The 21,508-nt window shown below is 37.0% G+C and overlaps 1 protein-coding gene and 1 pseudogene across 3 annotated transcripts; one reads left to right on the top strand and one right to left on the bottom strand.

Moving 5' to 3' along the window:
• Positions 1-21,508, bottom strand: part of LOC122136721 — a 690,060-nt pseudogene that overhangs the window by 346,853 nt on the left and 321,699 nt on the right.
• LOC109077535 lies at positions 7,183-19,629 on the top strand. Of its 3 annotated transcripts, none has more exons than XM_042721197.1 (10): positions 7,183-8,085; positions 11,173-11,505; positions 11,754-11,879; positions 12,092-12,217; positions 12,423-12,449; positions 17,836-18,027; positions 18,119-18,421; positions 18,547-18,654; positions 19,007-19,285; positions 19,516-19,629. In XM_042721197.1, the coding sequence occupies exons 1-10, from the start codon at positions 8,040-8,042 to the stop codon at positions 19,614-19,616; spliced, it is 1,641 nt and encodes a 546-aa protein (XP_042577131.1). In that variant the 5' UTR covers positions 7,183-8,039; the 3' UTR covers positions 19,617-19,629. The 3 variants fall into 3 exon arrangements, with proteins under 3 accessions (XP_042577131.1, XP_042577129.1, XP_042577130.1); XM_042721195.1 differs by having other exon boundaries at positions 7,185-8,085; positions 18,547-18,675; XM_042721196.1 differs by lacking the exon at positions 7,183-8,085 and adding an exon at positions 9,230-10,173 and having other exon boundaries at positions 18,547-18,675.

Here is a 21,508-nt window from a genome sequence, read left to right as displayed (position 1 = left end):
TTCTTCTGAGCCTCTGAAGCATTTCCATACCAGCAGCTCACACAGAAAGTCATAATGCTTTCTATAAAAGCCCCGTAAAACATCAAAAGCAATCTGCTATGGACGTTAAAAGACATTAATTTCTTAAAGAAATACAACCTTTGTTGTATCTTCTTATTTAAAAAGTCAGTCCATACATCCCATTTAAGCTTATGATCCAAGACTATACCGAGATATTTATAATGTGTTACTAATTGTATTTGTTCCCCATTAATTAGTGTAAAGTGGGTTATATCCTGTTCTTTCATTCTAAAATCAATAACCATCTCCTTAGTTTTAGAGGCATTTAAGAGGAGATTTGATTTCTCACACCAGTTCAGAAAGAAATTCAAAACAGGACCATGCTCTTCCTCTCCATCATGTAAAAGGCTCACTATGGCAGTATCATCTGCATACTTGATAATGAATCTGTTTTTAAAAGCACTAGCACAAGAATTTAAGTATAAAATAAATAGTAATGGAGATAAGACACATCCCTGAGGTGATCCGACCGAAGTAATCATTTTATCCTAGATAGACCCTCCTAACTTAACCTGCTGGTTTCTACAACTAAGAAAATCAGTCACCCATATAAGCATCCTATTTTCTAATGAGAATTCTTTTGCCAGTGTGTCTGCTAATGTTCTTGGAGAGATACAATTAAAAGCTGATGAGAAATCCACAAATAAAATTTTAGCATGAGTTTTTGGTTTTCCTAAATGCAAATGCAACAGATGTAGTACAGTTAAGATTGCATTCTCTACTCCCCTAGAGGCTTGATATGCAAATTGCAGAGGATCTATAAGATGCTCTGTTTCAGATACAATGTGCTTTTTTACTAAGTGCTCAAAAGATTTCATCACTAGAGATGTGAGTGCTATTGGTCGAAAATCATTTAATATTAAGGGTCTAAAAACTTTTGGCACTGGTACTATTGTAGATGTTTTCCATATAACAGGAACAATTCCAGTATTATACAAGGCTCTAAAAATATCAGAAAAACTGGCACTAACTGGGCCAAACAGTGTTTTAAAACATTACCACATATCTTATCTGGACCTGGGCTTTTCCGAGGATTACATTTCTTAAAAATTTGACTAACCTCTATTTCATTGATATAAAACCCAAAAGGAGATTTAGTCAAAGATGGTGGTGGCAACACTGGAGTAGCATTACCTTCTCCCTTATCAAAACGACAGAAGTGTAAGTTAAGCTGATTAGCCATCTCTAGCTCCTCACATTTTTCTAGCAACAGAGGCTGTTTGCCTCTTCCCTTATGAGGGACGTTTGTCATATTCTTAATCTCCTGCCAGGCATATCGTGAGTTACCACATGTCAGAGACGCTTCTATTTTTTGTCTATATGTATTCTTATCTATTTGTATTTGTCTTTTAATCTGCTTCTGTATATGCCTCTGAGTTATCACATCCTGATTTTTATATGCCTTCCTTTTCTTATTAATAAGGATCTTTAATTCTTTAGACACCCAAGGTTTATCATTGGGGTAGACCGTAAAGGTCTTAGTAGGTATAATAGTATCTACATAGTAGTTTATATACTCATTGACTGTTTTAACATACTCATTGACATCACCACTACCAAAGACCCTTAGGAGCTTAGGAGCATCAGGAGAAATTGACTCAAGTCTCTGAGATAGGTTGTAAATGATCTCTTGTGCTTTGTTAAAGTTTGCTTTGGGGTAAATGTATACTAAAGTAATAAAAATTTGGGGAAACTTCCTCGGTAAATAGTACAGACGAAGAGAAATGCACAACAGTTCAATGTCCGGAGTGCACATGCTTTCTCTGACCTTTACTGCACGACACCATTCCGCTCGAACAAGAAGACATACGCCTCCTCCACGAGTCTTCCCGGTGATGTTAAAATCTCGATCGGTCCTGAACGACGCGAAGCCTTCAGGTTTATCCTCGGTGGGCAAGACGTTGCTGTCCAGCCATGTCTCGGTGATAGCCAGGACACAGGAGTTCCGGAACTTATGTAGGTAGCGGATGTTAGCTGTTAATTCATCCATTTATGCTCGCAAGGATTGCGCGTTAATGAGAAGGGTAGTAGGCAGGCAGATTCTATTTTTTTCTTTCGACCGTCTCAATCAGCGACAAAGACCTCCTCTGCATCCCCGTTTCCGCTTAGTATGAACTTTGATGCTTTTCACATTGGTTTTGAGATGATTTGGAATTGTATCCACTACTGTAGAATACTCTGGTGAGACTGAGTTGCGAAGCAATAGTATTAACTTTCGGTCATATCGAATTTCATTGAGGACAACGCCGCCAGCAGCGTGGCCAAAGTTCAGTCCATAGGAGAGATAAATGTTTAAGAACGCCACCAACAGTCCAAACATGCACCACACTATAGGATCCATGATTAATATCCCCCAAAAAATATCATCCACAAACTTAAAGGAGGCTCCTAACACTAAAAGAGTCTTAGATCAAGAAAATATCTATCAACGTAATGTCGTGGGAGACACCGCGCGGCAGCCACAGAGCAGCGCCACAGGAAGCCACACATGTGAGCAGACTCTCCTGGTCTCCTATGTTTGTTTACTGTGTTGAGACCTGCTGCGTTTGGTCTCGTACTCTATCGCATACGTTGTCAGTGTCGTGCGCTTGCTTAGACCTTTGTTGTGATAAACAGTAAAGTGAGTTCAAGCGCTAGCAAAAGACAGTGTAAAGAAATACCCTTTGAGAGAAGCAGTTAAATCAGCGGAAGTTAAAAGCACATCGTAAGTGTATTTATTTCTTGTCTCATTAGTGTTTAGCGCAGTTGTCATTGCTAGGAAACACTTGTTTGTTTACTGTGTTGAGACGTGCTACGTTTGGTCTCGTACTCTATCGCATACGTTGTCAGTGTCGTGTGCTTGATTAGACCTTTGTTGTGATAAACAGTAAAGTGTGTTCAGCTGAATTCAATTTCCGTTTTATCTGACGGATATTAAAAAGGTTAGTATACCACGGCAGCCCTCCTGTTAAGCCCCCCTCTTGTGAAGACCGAAGAGTGTGTAAAGATGTAAAGAGTGTAAAGACCATTGACTCTACCGTGCGACTCCACCTGTCAGGGACACCGGCAAGGGATATAAGTATTGTTTTGATGAATACTTTTTTCCTTCTACTTGTTTCACTTCTGTTTCAGTTTGTATAACTAATTCTTACTATGCGTTTCCAGATCCCTACTATCACTACCACTCGCAAACCACGCATCACACAATGTAGGCAGCACAATCTTAACAACCTGCACACTCTGCCTATGTCTGCTAATACACTACTTTCATTTTCTATTGGTCTCTGGAATTGCCAGTCTGCTGTAAACAAAGCCGATTTCATTACTTCTATTATTAGTCATTCAAAGTTTAATCTCATGGCCCTGACAGAGACCTGGATCAAACCAGAGGACACTGCTACACCTGCAGCACTCTCCAATAATTTCTCATTTTCCCACTCCCCCCGTTTGACTGGAAGAGGTGGAGGTACTGGTCTGCTCATCTCTAACGATTGGAAATTTCATCCTTTACCATCGTTGGGTATCAACTGCTCCTTTGAATCTTATTCAGTGACTGTTACCTACCCTCTTAAAATACATTTTTTCATTGTCTATCGACCCCCAGGGCCACTAGGTAACTTTTTGGATGAATTAGATGTGCTGCTCTCAAACTTTCCTGAGGATGGTACTCCCCTTGTTATGCTTGGAGATTTCAACATCCACCTAGATAAACCTCTATCTGCGGACTTCCACACTCTGCTTGCCTCTTTTGATCTCAACCGAGTGTCAACTACTGCTACTTACAAATCAGGCAACCAACTGGACCTTATTAACACACGACACTGCTCCACTGATCATGTACTGGTTACTCCACTGCACACCTCAGATCACTTCCTCCTCACTCTTAACCTCAACATGGTTCCTGACACGTCACTTACCCCTCCACATGTCATCTTTCGAAGTAACCTACGCTCACTCTCACCCTCCCGGCTATCTGCAATGGTTTCATCTTCCCTTCCTTTCCCTAAACTGTTAGCTTCTTTTGAAGCTAACAGTGCTACTGATACTTTCTGCTCCACTCTTAAATCTTGTTTAGACACTGTTTGCCTCTTGTCTTCCAGGCCAGCCCGTACCACCCCTTCTGCCCCTTGGTTATCTAATGTTCTACGCGAACGCCGTTTTAAGCTTAGAGCTGCTGAAAGGGTGTGGCGTAGATCCAAAAATACTACTGACCTTAATGTGTATCAGTCACTACTCTCTTCCTTCTCTGCTAATGTCTCCACTGCTAAAAGGACATACTACCATAACAAAATTAACAATTTGTCTAATTCTCGCATGCTTTTTAAAACATTTTCCTCACTCCTTGTCCTCCTCCTCCTCCCCCTCTTGCTTCATCTCTCCTGCTAATGTTATTTGCACTGCTTGCCACATGTATAGTTTATCTATCTCTGTCGGTGATGAGGGATTCACATGTGATAAATGCAGGGAAATAGTTAGGCTGACAGAGAAGATTTCAGAATTAGAGACAGGCATCCAAACTTTAATTAAGGACAGTAAGAATGTGAGGGCTCTAGATATGGCTTTGGATGCGTCTAGCTCAGGGAGTCCTGTACATTGTTCAGTTCCAGCTACAGCGCCTCCACAGCAGGGCAACTGGGTGACTGTGAGGCAGTATAGTCGTGGGTCAAAACACTGCTCTTCCGTTCCAATCAAAACATTAAACAGGTTCTCCCCACTCAGTGATGCACCCACTGAGAAACCTGATGAAAGTGTTCTAGTTATTGGCGATTCTATTGTACGGAACGTGAATATAGAGACACCATAGTCCAATGTTTACCGGGAGCCAGAGCACCTGACATCTTAGCAAATTTAAATGTGCTGGCTAATGCTAAACATAAATACAGTTAGATTGTTATTCACACCGGCGCTAATGATGTTCGACTTCGCCAGTTGGAGATCACTAAAAATAACATTAATGAGGTGTGTGAACTTGCAAGCATGATGTCAGACACTGTAATATGCTCTGGTCCTCTCCCTGCTTACCGTGGTGATGAGATTCATAGCAGAGTGTCATCACTCAATGGCTGGATGTCTAAGTGGTGCCCGCAGAATAACATAGGTTTCATAGACAATTGGACAAGCTTTTGGGGCAGATTTGCGAATTATTTTCTTTAAATCGTTCGGTTTCGGTTTTTCTACATTTCTGATGAGATTTTTCACCTCAGAATTCTTCTTTCTCCTCATTGTCTTCAATCAGTTCTGAAACAAAAGTAAAAACAGTATATTTGTCAGTAACTGGTTAAAAAAAACAGAAAAGTGAAAGGACATAATAAAGTGAAAGGACATAAAGATGAACCCTGATATAACAGCAGAAAGTAGACAATTGCATTACAAAATTTTGATCATTTTGATGCAGTTTTATAAATTATACATACTTTCCTTGAATGAGGTACACTGATCTTCAAATTATTAGTTTTAAAATACACAAACCTCATGTTTCTATAGGGAGAACTATTTAAAGGTCCCATGATGTGGATTATTTTCTTTTTTAAATGTTTCCTGAGGTGTACTTATATTGTTAGTATGATTTTTACATTTAAAATTTAGAAATAAAAGGCATTTTTATAGCCTGATTTTAGTCCTCTGGCTTGAATGCTCTGTTTGAAGGGGCGTGTCTGCTGTGAGACACCAACTGTTGTGATTGGCTGACAGCTTTGCATTCGAAATGCGCATTATATGTGGAACCCCTCTCAAATACTTTTACTACGTTTTTTTTTTTTTTTTTTACTATTACAGCTGTCGAGATCAACGAATCGTGGAAGTGTTGATTATAGCATTATTTTTTAGATCTCTTCCCATCACATGAAAGGCTACAGTGATGAGCATTGAGTAGACAGAGTCTGTTTATCGTGTGAATGCAGTGATCTCGTAATTGCAACGCGTTGTCTCTCACAAAATGCTTTCACCACAACTAACAGTAAACACAATATCGACATGAATACAGTAAGAGCTTCATTGTGCAGCATAACAGCGTCATTGATTATAACGACAGTTTGGGCAAGTGTGCAGATATACTCGCGATGCTACTAAGAGAAACAATGTGAAGTTGATCGTTCAGTCACTGGCTTGATTCACTGATGCATAAACAGTATTAAACGATTTAGAAAGAAAGTCTGAATCACTGATCATCAGAAATCACTGATCACAGATCAGCCATTAATGAACACTGTTACTCACTGTTTGTGGCGGTAATAGATTCACATTTCTGAAAAAAAAGAAAAAGAAAAAAAGCCTCAAATTTTAAAATGAGACTGAGAAGAAATTAAATGCAGGTGAGAGTTGAGTAAAGTGGGCCAGATTTCACTTCAGTTCTAATCTAGGAAAAGTGTAATTATGACTTTGAAAAAAAAAAAAAAAAAAGTGGTCTAGTGGTTCATCTTACTTATTTATACACAACTTACTAGTGGCTCATCTTACCCTTCTCAAACATATTAATGCTTTAATGCAATAGTTTAATACTATTTACAAAGAACAGGACAAATGACATTGTACTGCTCTGCTTACCGTAGACAGTAATGCTGAAAGTCTCGATTGAGACCCTGTTTTCAGTGACGATTTCTATTTTATAAGGTCCAGACTGTTCTTTGCTGGTGTTTGTGATGGTGAGTGATCTGGTCTGATTGTCCAGCTCCAGTCGGTCTCTGAATCTCCCATCAACACCGTCATGAAAGATCTCATTGTGTGCTTTATTGATTTTAGCTATGTGCATGTCTTTAGGTCCAAATGTCCAGAGAATCAAACCATCACCCTGTATTTCAATCAGATCAGTGTGTAGAGTGACAGAATCACTTCTGCTGACTTCATTTGATCTGTCTCAACACACACACACACACCTTGAGAACAAACAGGAACACATAGTTAGTATAAATATGTTTAGTTATTATACAATAATTGTATAGTTATCACTGTGTATTTATTTAATCATGATTTTAGTTAGTTTTTTTCTCTCACTTTTTTTTTACTTTAGTTGTTGATGAACTAATCAATAATTAATACTAATAATAATTAGTAAAATAATTTGAAAAAAAAAAAAAAATTACAAAATAGGTACCACAAAAACAGACATATAAAAACAAATGTGTGAGACATTTTCTTCACCAGGATAATAACACTCCACAAGTGTGAAAATACAGCTCTGTGAGGTTCATGCAGTTACAAATGTCTCCAAACAAGCACAGCTGCGGTTCCTAGTTTGGTAGTTAGGTTGTGTGTAGTACATGTGTGCAGACATGTCGTAGCCTACTCTGAGCACTTCAGTCAATGTGTGTTTTTCACATTTAACAATCTTCTGTGAGAAACAGGACCCCTTCAAAGCTACATGCTTCACGAGACTGAATAGTAAGTAACATTACATAATCATTCTCATGATAATGAGACACCTGCGCTGCGGACACACCTGTCTCCAGTGCCACGAGTCACCACAGTGCAGGATAAAAGTAGGATGGACGACAGTGAAGGACGAGAGAGGCTTGGGTCGTTTTAGTTGGTGTTTCTTATTGTTTATTATTATTTTTTTATGTTAGTCGGCAGTCGACCGTCAGGGGTTGTCGCTCACTTTCGTTTTGTGGTTTATCGTGGGATTACATTGATGCTGCGTTATTCTGAAACACGTACAGCATTAAGGAAACATTTCTGCTCATTCAATCAAACTGACGGATAAGGATGATATGTAGTGCAACTTTATCAACTGAAATTATTTGTTTCAGTCATTATGAGTGAAACTTCCCCAAAACCGAGAGTGTCTCCTATGATCTAAAACGCAACAGATTCGTTGAGGAAAAGGTGGATAAATGTGAGCGGACACAGTTGTGCAACAAGACGGGGCGGAATAAGAATCCGCGAATGACTGTTCTGTCGTGACGGGTGTGAACGGCTCTATTGTTCGGCTCAGGAACAAGAAACATTCAGCAACGAAGCAGATTCCTCCACAGTGAGATCATGAAAAAACAGGTTTTAACGAAATGAAGAACACTGTTTTATTCTCGGTGATCCTGGTATTTTTGGACGGTGAGTGGTACTTAATCTAGACATGAATACAGTAAGAGCTTCATTGTGCAGCATAACAGCGTCATTGATTATAACGGCAGTTTGGGCAAGTGTGCAGATATATATGCTACTAAGAGAAACAATGTGAAGTTGATCGTTCAGTCACTGGCTTGATTCACTGATGCATAAACAGTATTAAACGATTTAGAAAGAAAGTCTGAATCACTGATCATCAGAAATCACTGATCACAGATCAGACAGTAATGAACACTGTTACTCACTGTTTGTGGCGGTAATAGATTCACATTTCTGAAAAAAAAAAAAAAAAAGCCTCAAATTTTAAAATGAGACTGAGAAGAAATTAAATGCAGGTGAGAGTTGAGTAAAGTGGGCCAGGTTTCACTTCAGTTCTAATCTAGGAAAAGTGTAATTATGACTTTGAAAATAAAAAATAAATAAAAAAAGTGGTCTAGTGGTTCATCTTACTTATTTATACACAACTTACTAGTGGCTCATCTTACCCTTCTCAAACATATTAATGCTTTAATGCAATAGTTTAATACTATTTACAAAGAACAGGACAAATGACATTGTACTGCTCTGCTTACCGTAGACAGTAATGCTGAAAGTCTTGATTGAGACCCTGTTTTCAGTGACGATTTCTATTTTATAAGGTCCAGACTGTTCTTTGCTGGTGTTTGTGATGGTGAGTGATCTGGTCTGATTGTCCAGCTCCAGTCGGTCTCTGAATCTCCCATGAACACCGTCATGAAAGATCTCATTGTGTGCTTTATTGATTTTAGCTATGTGCGTGTCTTTAGGTCCAAATGTCCAGAGAATCAGACCATCACCCTGTATTTCAGTCAGATCAGTGTGTAGAGTGACAGAATCACTTCTGCTGACTTCATTTGATCTGTCTCAACACACACACACACACCTTGAGAACAAACAGGAACACATAGTTAGTATAAATATGTTTAGTTATTATACAATAATTGTATAGTTATCACTGTGTATTTATTTAATTATGATTTTAGGTAGTTTTTTTCTTTCACTTTTTTTACTTTACTTTAGTTGTTGATGAACTAATCAATAATTAATACTAATAATAATTAGTAAAATAATTTGAAAAAAAAAAAACTTTACAAAATAGGTACCACAAAAACAGACATATAAAAACAAATGTGTGAGACATTTTCTTCACCAAGATAATAATACTCCACAAGTGTGAAAATGCAGCTCTGTGAGGTTCATGCAGTTATACATCTCTCCAGACAAGCACAGCTGCGGTTCCTAGTTTGGTAGTTAGGTTGTGTATAGTACATGTGTGCAGACATGTCGTAGCCTACTCTGAGCACTTCAGTCAATGTGTGTTTTTCACATTTAACAATCTTCTGTGAGAAACAGGACCCCTTCAAAGCTACATGCTTCACCAGACTGAATAGTAAGTAACATTACATAATCATTCTCATGATAATGAGACACCTGCGCTGCGGACACACCTGTCTCCAGTGCCACGAGTCACCACAGTGCAGGATAAAAGTAGGATGGACGACAGTGAAGGGCGAGAGAGATCCAGGCTTGGGTCGTTTTAGTTGGTGTTTCTTATTGTTTATTATTATTTTTTATGTTAGTCGGCAGTCGACCGTCAGGGGTTGTCGCTCACTTTCGTTTTGTGGTTTATCGTGGGATTACATTGATGCTGCGTTATTCTGAAACACGTACAGCATTAAGGAAACATTTCTGCTCATTCAATCAAACTGACGGATAAGGGTGATATGTAGTGCAACTTTATCAACTGAAATTATTTGTTTCAGTCATTTTGAGTGAAACTTCCCCAAAACCGAGAGTGCCTCCTATGATCTAAAACGCAACAGATTCGTTGAGGAAAAGGTGGATAAATGTGAGCGGACACAGTTGTGCAACAAGACGGGGCGGAATAAGAATCCGCGAATGACTGTTCTGTCGTGACGGGTGTGAACGGCTCTATTGTTCGGCTCAGGAACAAGAAACATCCAGCAACGAAGCAGATTCCTCCAAAGTGAGATCAGGGTTTTACCGAAATGAAGAACACCGTTTTATTCTCGGTGATCCTGGTATTTTTGGACGGTGAGTGGTACTTAATCTATTTTAAACAATATCACAGGCTGCCCATTCTGTGAAGCTGCAAGGTGGTTTCACATTTGCACAATAGGAAATCTGAGGTTAAACTTTGTTGCTGTAGTGCATTCAGTAAAATTAAACGGAGACATAACAGATAGGCCATTCTTAACCGCTACTGAAATCTGTGGGTAAAAGTAGTCATTCTAAAATTTGGAGCAGGAGTGTGTAAAACATTTTCCAACATTTACCATATTTGACAGATCAGTTCGTGTATTATTTAAAGTTTTAATGAACGTGAACAACCTAGATTTAAGCAAAGGTGAAAGTTGGAAAGCTACAAGCTTGAATGCGATTCATTGTTAAAACCTGCTTCATTAAAAAGGGAACAGAACTTTGCAACTTAAAAGGTATAAAACAACATCTACATAGTCGTACCTGGCATTAGTAATAATTTACTTTCATGAATCGTTGCATACATTGTAATAAAGTTATTGAGAGCAGAACTCTGAATATGTGAATATGAAAACAACTTTAATGCAGTCACAGAGTACTGCTTCGAGACCAGCGAACCCCAGGAGAATCTTTCCTTTCTCTCATCTAAACACTGTCAGTGAGCATGAGAAAGCTAATATCCATTAAAGAGTTTACAAACACTCAAGGTCTGTGTGCTAGTGGATTTCCAGTCTGTTTAAACATCTGAATAACATATAATACTGCAAAATGAGAATTTGCTTGCCTTGTTTTACAGTGAACATATTTGAATTCTTTGTAATGTAAATATTTATAAGGTATTTTACTTGTTTTTAGAAATTGTATCTTTTAATATAAGTTTATTTCCTCCTCTATTCTAAACAGTCTCCTTGTACCAAGAATTTGCAGCTGTCCCTAAATATGTACTTGACCTGTAATAATTTGCATGGTTCCAGCTTAAGAATAAATGCTGGATCTGCTGTATAACATCAGCCCTTTGGGGATGAATCTTTGAGGATCTGTTCCTGTTCACAGGTGTGTTTGGTGAGGCAGCTGAAAGAAAGGAAGTGTCCGCTTTGGAGGGAGATTCTGTTACTTTACACGCTAACGTTACTGAAATACACAAGATTGATCTGATGATGTGGATGTATGGATCTCAGGGGGCTATTATTGCTAAACTCAATGGAAAAAGTCAACTGATTTCACTTTATGATGTTGATGACGGGAGATTCGGAGACAGACTGCAGCTGGACAGTCAGACGGGATCTCTGAGCATCACTGACATCAGGACCAAACTCTCTGGAGATTATCAGCTGAAGATCATCAGCAGCGAGACCTCGTACAGGACATTCAGTCTGACCGTCCACGGTGAGCCGCTCACATTTAACAAGTTCAGAGCACTGTTGTCTGTGTACAGAGATAATCTATTTGTGTGATTTTTCTTATGAAAAAGGAAAAATTATTTTATGCTTAATATGACACTATATGAATGAACAAATGTTCATTTTAATCAAGAGTCTCATTAGTTTTAGTTATATGTACTCATACTAAGACGGACTTTCATTAAACGTGATCAAACAGTGAAATCTCAAAAACAGTTCCTGTTTGCTCTACAGATGTGTTTTTTGCTGGTATAGACTGGATCTCTGACCATCACAAACAGCAGAAGCACAGATACAGGAGTTTATCAGCTGCAGATCACCAACAGCAAAGAGACAGTCTACAAGAGATACAGTGTTTATGTCAGTGAGTACATTTACATTTTAATAAACCTTTTTACTAACTATCATTATTATTTTTCCAATTCTACTATAATGTTATTAAAGAACATATGAAGAGATTTGAATGTTTATGATGTTTGTAATCATAACTTTTTGTGGGAAATAACTTGAAACTGTTGTCAGGATTTGCATAACAATGTTAAACTAGACTAACATGGTAAATATCTCTTTAGCTGTTCCTGAACCAGGTCTATCTTCAGGAGTTATAGCCCTAATCTGTACTTGTGTGCTGCTCGGTGCAGCTGCAGCGGTAATCACTGGTGTGTGTTACTATCGCTGCAAGTACTCAAGACTAAAGTGTAAGTATCACAGAATCAAGTTCCCTATACATTAACCTTAATATGTACTTCTCTAACATATTATATATATATATATTATATATATATATATATATATATATATATATATATATATATATATATATATATATATATATATATATATATATATATTTTTTATTCATTCTGATAGTTTTAACTCTGTTCTTGTTTTGTTTCCTAATAGATGTCAAGACTCAAATGTACTCAGAAGGCAAGTGTAATTACCTTTCCTTAATCAATGTTTACATTAATTAATGAAATTAACTTTTCATTTGTCTCTTATTTTATTTTAATTTCCCTGTAAAAAATAAATGAATAAAAATATTAAGTTAACTAGTACAGGTAACAGCATGAATTCACAGTATAAGTGAAATTTTAAATTATGTCCTACCATCAATTCGGCAGTGAAAATGTCAATATCATGAAATCACGCTCCCTGTGAGGTCTGTGTGGATCGGCAGTCCTGACTCCCTCTGTGTTTGAATAAAATAATACAATCTAGAAAACCGGGAACTCTCTGGTAAACAGACTTCAATGCAGCAGTGATTTGGGGGTTCTCAGCATGGACGCGAAAGGAAAATTATGAAATCAAATCAGGAAGGAAAGAAGGAAAAAACTGACCTTGAATAAAAGGTCACAATATCATTGTTATTGATATTTCCATAACATACACGTTTTACCCTTTATTATAGATTAAAGCCAAAACAAAATGGCGATCACAATGGTGGCTTACATCATTAATAAATTAAAGGAAATGAAATCCAGCTTTCATATTTTTTGTACTTATTTCACTTGTATGAATATTTCACAAACATTTTACCCAGCTTAATACATTGAATAAAAAATCTAACTCACCAAGCGCAGGTGAACTTGAACATTTAATTCCTTTTTGGTCTGAAGAACTTCAAACAACTTTCTTTAAACCGTTCTACTGGGTTTCTCCTAGGGTGGTATAGTGTTCTTTACGAAAACAAGTAATCTTGCAAAATTCCTGGATAGTAAATGACTCAAAATTTGGCCCTTGGACACTATATAGCTTTGCTGGGAAACCATAATGCACTAAAACAATAGTCCCAGAGGCACTTAGCAACAATTTGAGCACATCTGTAGACACACCTAAGGACTCAACCAAGGCAACAGAAGAAAGTTTGTAAACCTGGTGCCTCTGGCTTTGACCACCACTGGAAACATATCCTGCTGTCCCTGTTCAGCCTCACCCAGATGGTTTAAAATGAACTGCCTTATGCCTTATGCATTTTACTTCCTTCTGGGATGCCAAATCATAACTGAGCTGACCATTTGGAAGATGAGACAATCCGTCTCCGTCTGCATCCGAACTCTGAGCACCTGCTCAATACTGGATTTTGAAATTGAAAGTAGACAGACTACAGCAGGGGAAGGCAACATCGGTCCTGGAGTGCCGATGTCCTGCAGAGTTTAGCTCCAACCCTGAAAAAAAACCCCTCACTTGTCTGTAGTCTTAGTAATCTTGAAGACCTTGATTGGCTTGTTCAGGTTTGTTTGATTAGGGTTAGAGCTAAACTCTGCAGGACATCAGCACTCCAGGACCGATGTTGCCTGTCCCTGGACTAGAGACTAGTGGTGTCGAGTTTTGCAGCGGTAAGGACATATGTTACGGGGTTACTATCAGTCACCACCATGAATTGACTCCCATATAAGTAATCACTAAACTTATTGTTTACTAACACCGACTTCAGTGCTAAAAAAAATCCAGCTTATGAGCTGGATACCTCAAACCCTGACTGGAGTACGAATGTGTTGTCTTGTTTGAATTCAAGATTTTAACTAAATTACTGGAATACATAACAGGGAAAAAACAAGTAAATATATATATATATATATATATATATATATATATATTAGGGATGTTCATTTCGGTTATTTTTTCTAACCAACAACGACGCTCGTTAACTGATTATTAACCGTTAACTGACAAGATTATTTTAAAATAGAACTGAATTAAATTAGAAAGGATAAGTGTATGTGACCCGTTAAAAATACTAACATTTGTTTCCCGGGGATTAATTTCACATGTGCAAAAAGCATCAAACAACTGATCATGAGGATTCACATGTTCATCATATCACATTACGCACCTGCTATATATAGCATATAGACAGGCTATATAGCTAATTAATAGGCCTATAGGAAAAATATATTTTTACTTGCATAATAAATGACGCAGAGTTTCGGTTCATTTGTGTGCTGCGCGAAAGGATGGCAGAAAGTGGCATCCTATTTTTCTTTAGGCTTATTTTACGCACAAAGATTTGTTTTTATTGTGAATGTACACAAAGGCAACCCGTTTACAATTCCAATTATCTTTATGACTAAAAGGAGAAGTTACTCCCACTGTTAGAAGGAAAATAATCAAGTAAAGATGCTACTTTGACAATGCAGCATGTTCATTATCATAATAAAATACAGTCAAACGAACATAAAAAACACACACACTGCTCAGTTTAAATATGTAATAAAATCTGTGCTGTTAAGTGTTATCACCGTACCGACATGATGTTATGAAAAACATTTTGTTTTACGTGGAGATTGGAACGCGATTGAAGTAGGTTATAATAAATAATAATTTGGCATTCAAATACATCACAAATACAGAAACATTTTACAATCCCTTGTTTTAAACCTTAGTTTTCAGAATTTATTTCTAACATATTTGCATTGGTAAAAACTGATTAATTTATTATATATATATATATATATATATATATATATATATATATATATATATATATATATATATACTTGTAGAAAATAAAGGGGGGCTGTTATGCCCTATTTTACAAGTAATGTAAGTCTCAGTTGTCCCCAGAATGCGTCTGTGAAATTTTTGCTCAAAAATAGCAGCGTAAACTACTGCTTTCTACGCTGTTAATATGACGCAAACAATAAAATAAAAGCAGAAAATCACTTACTGCTCTGGACTGAATAACATCTATAGCCTTAATAAGACATTTCTTACTTGAATGTTGCTTTTAAATGCTCTAGCGTGAAGATAAACATGGCAGATGTTTGTGTCACTCAGGGCGGGGTCTCTGCTAATACAGCTGTCCATCAAAAGTCGTGGGCAGGGCTTGTAAAATGTGAACAATGTGAACTGCTTGCTCTGAGTCACTGCTTATGATTTATGGGGATTAAAAGAAAAGGAGTGGGTGGATTTTTATCATTATAGGGTGGTTGTGCTCACACATCTTCAAACAACATGTAAAAGGAAATTTTGCATAATTTGTACCCTTTAAATTCTGGTTATGGTTCGCCATTTCTTTAAAAAACAACTCTTAATGTGTTAGAGCTCTATACATTATACTTTTTTTCTAAGAAGCTGTCACTTATTATAAATCAAATTATTATATTTTTTTTCCAATCAATTTCTCTGTTCTGCTCACTTATTTAGTTCAGTCATGTGTTACACAATAGTTAGTTAATAGTGAGAATTAGATCTTAAAGTTTTTCTTCTTCTTTATGAGCTTTTCAGATTAACATCTTCAGAGTTCTTGATTATAATGTTTTTATTCTGTGTGTGTGTGTGTGTGTGTGTGTGTGTGTGTGTGTGTGTGTGTGTGTGTGTGTGTGTGTGTGTGTGTGATGCTTTCATTCAGTTTATTCATTCACAAAATATAAATGACACTGATATGTTTGAGTCAGTCATTTTATTTTAGTGTTAGTTATTAGTGCTGTATTTCATCATCATTCTTTTTAACCAGTCTCGCTTCAAATATTTTCAAATTTCAAATAGACATAGATATGCTAATCATGCTAGAATCATGCTAGCAACATGCTATTAACTTGCTAAACTTAACAACATGCTAGTAACTTATTAACCATGCTAACAACATGCTAGCAACTTGCTAATCATGCTAGAATCATGCTAACAACATGCTAGTAACACTAATCATGCTAACAACATACTAGTAACTTGTTAAATGATTCTTAAACATTCTAGAAACATGTTAACATCATGCTAGTAACATGCTAATCATGTTAGAAACATGCTAGCAACTTGCTAATCATGTAAGAAACATGCTAGCATCGTGCTAGTAACATGCTAATCATGATAGAATCATGTTAGTTACATGCTAGTAACTTGCTAATCATGCTAGAATCATGTCAGTTACATGCTAGTAACTTGCTAATAAGGCTAACAAAATGTTAACAGCTTGCTAGTAACATGGTAATCATGCTAGAAACATGCTAGTTACTTGATAATCATGCTAGTAACATGCTAATCATGCTAGAAACCTGCTAGTAACATGTTAATTGTGCTAGCAACATATTAGCAAACAAACTAATCAATCTAGAATCATGCTAATCATGGTAGCAGTATGTTAGTAACATGCTAATAATGCTTAAATGTGTTTTATACCTTGTTCTTTTTCTGATAAGCTGTATTGCCTTGAAAACATTCAAACTTTAATCTTTAAAACTATTTTAACTTTCAAACTACTTCAAACTGATAACTTTAAGACTGCAAGCTTTTAAAATTTCTAGTTAGGCTTTTTCGAGGCAACTCAAAGTTTGTCTACAAACTGTTTAATCTATTTTAGTTTAAGTTAGATTTTCAAGTTCTCTCAACTACAATTATTGCCCACATGAGGTAAATCCAGTGGTGGGCCGTCAGGGCCAGCAGGGCCTTCTGTGCTTGCCCTATAAAAAATACAATTGTGTAAAAATATTTTTATTATTATTATTATTTAGGTATCATTTTAATTTGTGTAATGTCCACAAAATGGCCCATGATTAGTTTCGTTGAGGTTGAACTGGAATATCCTACATAAAAAAAGTCTGTGGCCAGCAGATAGACTGTATACAAATAGGGCCTGCACTACAGATAATGCTTCCCTTTTGTTCAAAGATGTCACATTTGATTTGTAACGAGCATTAGCGACAGAATCATCAGCCAATCAAATTTTGACGTTACATGACAGCGCGCCCTCTGGATCCAGCAACGTGCCCAGTGTTTCCCCCAGGCAGGGTTGCCAGGTTTTCTCGACAAAACCCACCCAATTGTGTTTCGAGGTGTCAGCCGTTAAAAATTGCATTCCAGGAGTCAAATACACGTTTTTGGCGGGGTTCCCCTGGTAAAATTCACATTCTAGGGGCTAAATATCACGTCACTGAGGTCGCTTCAACCAGTAGACATGAAAAACAACTCGCAGCAACATTGTTAAAGTACCCCAATTTGGCAACACTGCGCCCAGCCTTTAGTTGGAAATTTCCAAGCTGCTGTCACCGGCGCCTATATGATCCATGGAGGGAATTTTACTTTGAATTTAACCCACCCCCATCTAGTCTACTGTTGAAATTGTTGATCAGCTGTCATTGTCGTTGAGAGCCTGTGTGCGGCATAATATGCAAGTTATATGCATATGGCTGCATTAGTTACAGAGATGGATAGATGTGTACGAGTACAGTATGTAGATTACAGTTGCTTACTGAAGGCCCTTACTGAAAACCTATGGTACGCTACTGGGTTTATTAAGTAAGTAAATCTAAATTTGTGTCTGTTTACTGGCCGTTATGTATTTAATTTCTGATTTTTAATTTCTGGGTGACGTGATCAGATGAAATGAAGACAAAAGAAGTTACAGAGGGAGATTCTGCCACTCAGCACATTGGTATTGCCAAACCACAGCGATATGATCAAATACTCTGGAGGTTTGGACCTCAAGGCTCTCTCATCACTCAGATTCCTTTAAGGAACAAAGAGACCTTACCTGAAGATGACGAGAGATTAACCATAGATCTTCTCTATGGTGAGAAGATCTGTCGATGTAAACAGCATTATTAGTGATGCTAGCCTTGCTCTCATCTTCACTTTTCTTCATGTTTTGGGTGCTCATGCAGTGGACTCACTTCGATTCTCAGAGGGAGAAGATGTCACTCTAGACACCGGTGTTAGTGAACTACAGAGGGACGATCAGATTCTCTGGAGCTTTAAATCTGAAGACACTATTATAGCTAAAAGAGATGGAGACACCAATCAGGTTTTAAATGATGCTGATGGTGGGAGATTCAGAGACAGACTGCAGATGGATGATCAGACTGGATCTCTCACCATCACAAACACCAAAACCACAGACTCTGGAGTCTATCACCTTCAAATCAGCAGCAGAAATAAAGTCTCATATCAGAAGTTTTCTGTGTGCTGTGAGTATAGCTTGATAATTTAACAATGAAATGATCATATTTTTGCTAATATCCAGTTTTCAGTGAACTGAGATGTTCACCTGAATACTCATATTTTCTGTTGCATGTGCTGCCGTGACATGAAGTGGACACAGTAAAAGTGAGAGCGGGAGGCTCCATCACTCTGAACACTGATGTTACTGAACCAGAGGATGATAATGACACCGGCCTTGCTGAAATCAGCCAAGTCAGCAGTAAGACCTCAGTGAATCATGGTAATGATGTGAGATTCAGAGACAGACTGCAGCTAGGGCATGCAGATTTGCATGTTTTGTTTTTCACTATAGGAGAACACAATACAATGCATTTTTCAGAATGGAGATTCTTAAAAGCAAAGATTACTGAGATGAGATGGGAAAGTCAGATGACTGGCAAACTAATTTTGCTGCTATAATTGTTGAAAAATCAACCTCTTAAATAAGGAGACTAATTCATCTAGATGTATTTCATGTTACTATATGGCCCAGCCTGTTGAACGTGCAGTGGGACCAAGATGTTCATCTCCACACATTTCTCTCTTTCTCTTCTATAACGCTGCTGTGACAGATGAAGAAAACAAAGTGTCAGTGATGGAGGGAGATCGTGCCAAACTAAACACTGATGTTAGTGAACTACAGAGAGACGCTCTGATACTCTGGATGTTCGGCTCCAGAGACGGTCTTATAGCTAAAGCTGATATGGAGAACAATAGGATATCTATATATGATGGTGCTGATGGCAGATACAGGGACAGACTGGAGCTGGACCGTCAGACTGGATCTCTGAGCATCACAAACACCACATGCACAGAGACCAAATCCAAGCTATTCAGAGTTACTGTTTCTGGTGATGAGCTCAGATTTGTGATTATTATAATATGATCTTATTTAGATCAGATGCTTTAAAATGCACACAACTTTCCACTAAATTAAAACAAACTTCAGCGGTTCACGTTCTATATCAGTTTCCCAGTGTTAAAAATAAAACATCTGAACAGCCTATATATGTATAAAAAAAAACAATACTGATATTTGACTTAAAACAGCTCAGTCTTTAACGTTTCTGTTTTCTTACAGTTAACAGAGAGACAAACAGAGAAGATGCTGGGGATTCCTTTCTGAGAGAAAACTCAGAGAAGATACCATTATTTCGGACGTACAGTGGCACAAGTGTTTGATTGTTTAAAATTATTTCCATAAAATAAATAAAAAAAAAAAAAAAAAAAAAAAAAAAAAAATATATAATATATATATATATATATATTATTATTATTATTATTATTATTATTTATTTATTTTTTCTTTCATCAACCCTAACATCCACCCCACATTATCAAACATTATCCAGGTGCTGTTGAGCTGTGCAGTGAGTAAAAGGTCACTTTAAATTCATAGTTACTGCACTAGTGTTTACTGCCTGAAGTATGAAAAGCAGGTCCATGTGTGTTTAACCAGTGACTGAAAATTATACTGTCAGTTTTTGCAGATGGTATCACTAATTTTAATGTGCAGTATTAGCTGTGGTGTAGGTGTAGACACTGTGTAAAAATAAGAGTTTTTTTGTAAAAAAAAAAAAAAAAAATTCAATAAAAATAAATAATAATAACTGTATTTTCTTTCATTTGGATGCTATGACAACCTGAAATAAACCCACCTCCGGTGGAAGATTCTCTTACTCACCCCAGAGCTGAACTTGAGAGATGCGGACAGGACGAGGGGGGATGCAGCGAAAGGATATATTGTGCACAGAAGATTTTCTATTATATCATATCATATGAATATCAATTGATATAATTGATTATTGTGCATTTTGTGTGTGCGTTTACCGCTCTAGCTCCCTCTATTGGCAGCCGTCACTATGTTTAATCTTGAGCTCAGGACAGAAAGTGTCTGATGAAGATGATGTGTGTGAGGTATTTTAACACTCTTCTCAGGGTGCTGAGCTAGATTGATTGATTGGCAAACTTATCTATCTATAACAGTAAAATAAAAACTAGTGGTTTGAAAAAACTGAATGTTACAGCATCTTGATTAAGTTTTGACTAATAAGACGTCAAATTGAGGCATTGCAACGGGATCTCACGGCAATCTGTAAATATTTTACGGGGTGGCAAAGTCATTGGAATTCATAAGAAAGACTACCTCTAACCCCGCTGCATATATCTCCAGCAGAGTGTATGTTCATGCTGTATGAAGATGAGACTAGTAACACTGTAACTATGACACTGATAAACAGACTCCTGAAAATATTCTTCCAGAAATGTGTTTTTGTTGATTCATTTCTTTGGGTCATTGAAAGCAGATTCCCCGTCAGTCATGATGTGATTACTAATCATTTTACTGCTTTGAGCCTTAAAAAGCCATCAGACATTTGGTTGTAATTAATTATAAATATAAATTTTAAATTTAGTGACCATAATAAGAGATTTGAAAGGATGACTTGTGTAAATTATAGTAATCATACAGTAGAATAATTTAATTTTATATCAATTTAAATTGAATTCAGATGAATGAAAGATGTTTAATGACATACAGCTCACTTACAGAAGAAAGAGAAAGTGCATCAGAATGATTCAGATTCACAGCATCATCAGAGATGATCACTGATCTACTGCAGTCCTTTTTTTAAACTGTTTCCAAACCTAAACAGTGAGATCGCAGCACTAAAAATGCTATAAGTAATACCTTATTTAAGTCAGAAAAGTATAGAACGGCTATCAACTTTGTATGACTGAAGATTTTCTGTAAAAACTAAAAAATGTTCTAAATTAATTCTTTTGGTCGAGTTTGGTCTTAATATGCAATTGTTTGTTTACCTTACTGATATAGATAATAAATAATAATAAATTTATTATATAAATCATACTATTTGTGCTAAAAGTCCGAGTTAAGCAAATATTACTAGGTAAGGTTACATGATTTGTTTAAGTACTTTACATGTGACCACTGACATTGTCCAGGTTTAGATTAGAATTTTCTGTTCTGATTTCTTAATGTCTGAATTGTTTTTATCTACACCATCACATTACAGACCTGTACCCGCTGGTTTAATATGCACTATATGTTCAAA

Source organism: Cyprinus carpio, chromosome B3 (genome assembly GCF_018340385.1).
Source record: "Cyprinus carpio isolate SPL01 chromosome B3, ASM1834038v1, whole genome shotgun sequence".
Taxonomy (NCBI): Eukaryota; Metazoa; Chordata; class Actinopteri; order Cypriniformes; family Cyprinidae; genus Cyprinus; species Cyprinus carpio.
This window is presented reverse-complemented; position numbering and strand designations above follow the sequence as displayed.

Bases quoted from the DNA above. Each gene is read 5' to 3' on its own strand.
- LOC109077535 (XM_042721195.1), top strand. From the start codon at position 8,040: ATGAAGAACACTGTTTTATTCTCGGTGATCCTGGTATTTTTGGACG. The intron at 11,506-11,753 runs GTGAGCCGCTCA...TTTGCTCTACAG, and splicing joins ATTCAGTCTGACCGTCCACG to ATGTGTTTTTTGCTGGTATA. The intron at 18,422-18,546 runs GTGAGTATAGCT...CGTGACATGAAG, and splicing joins TCAGAAGTTTTCTGTGTGCT to TGGACACAGTAAAAGTGAGA.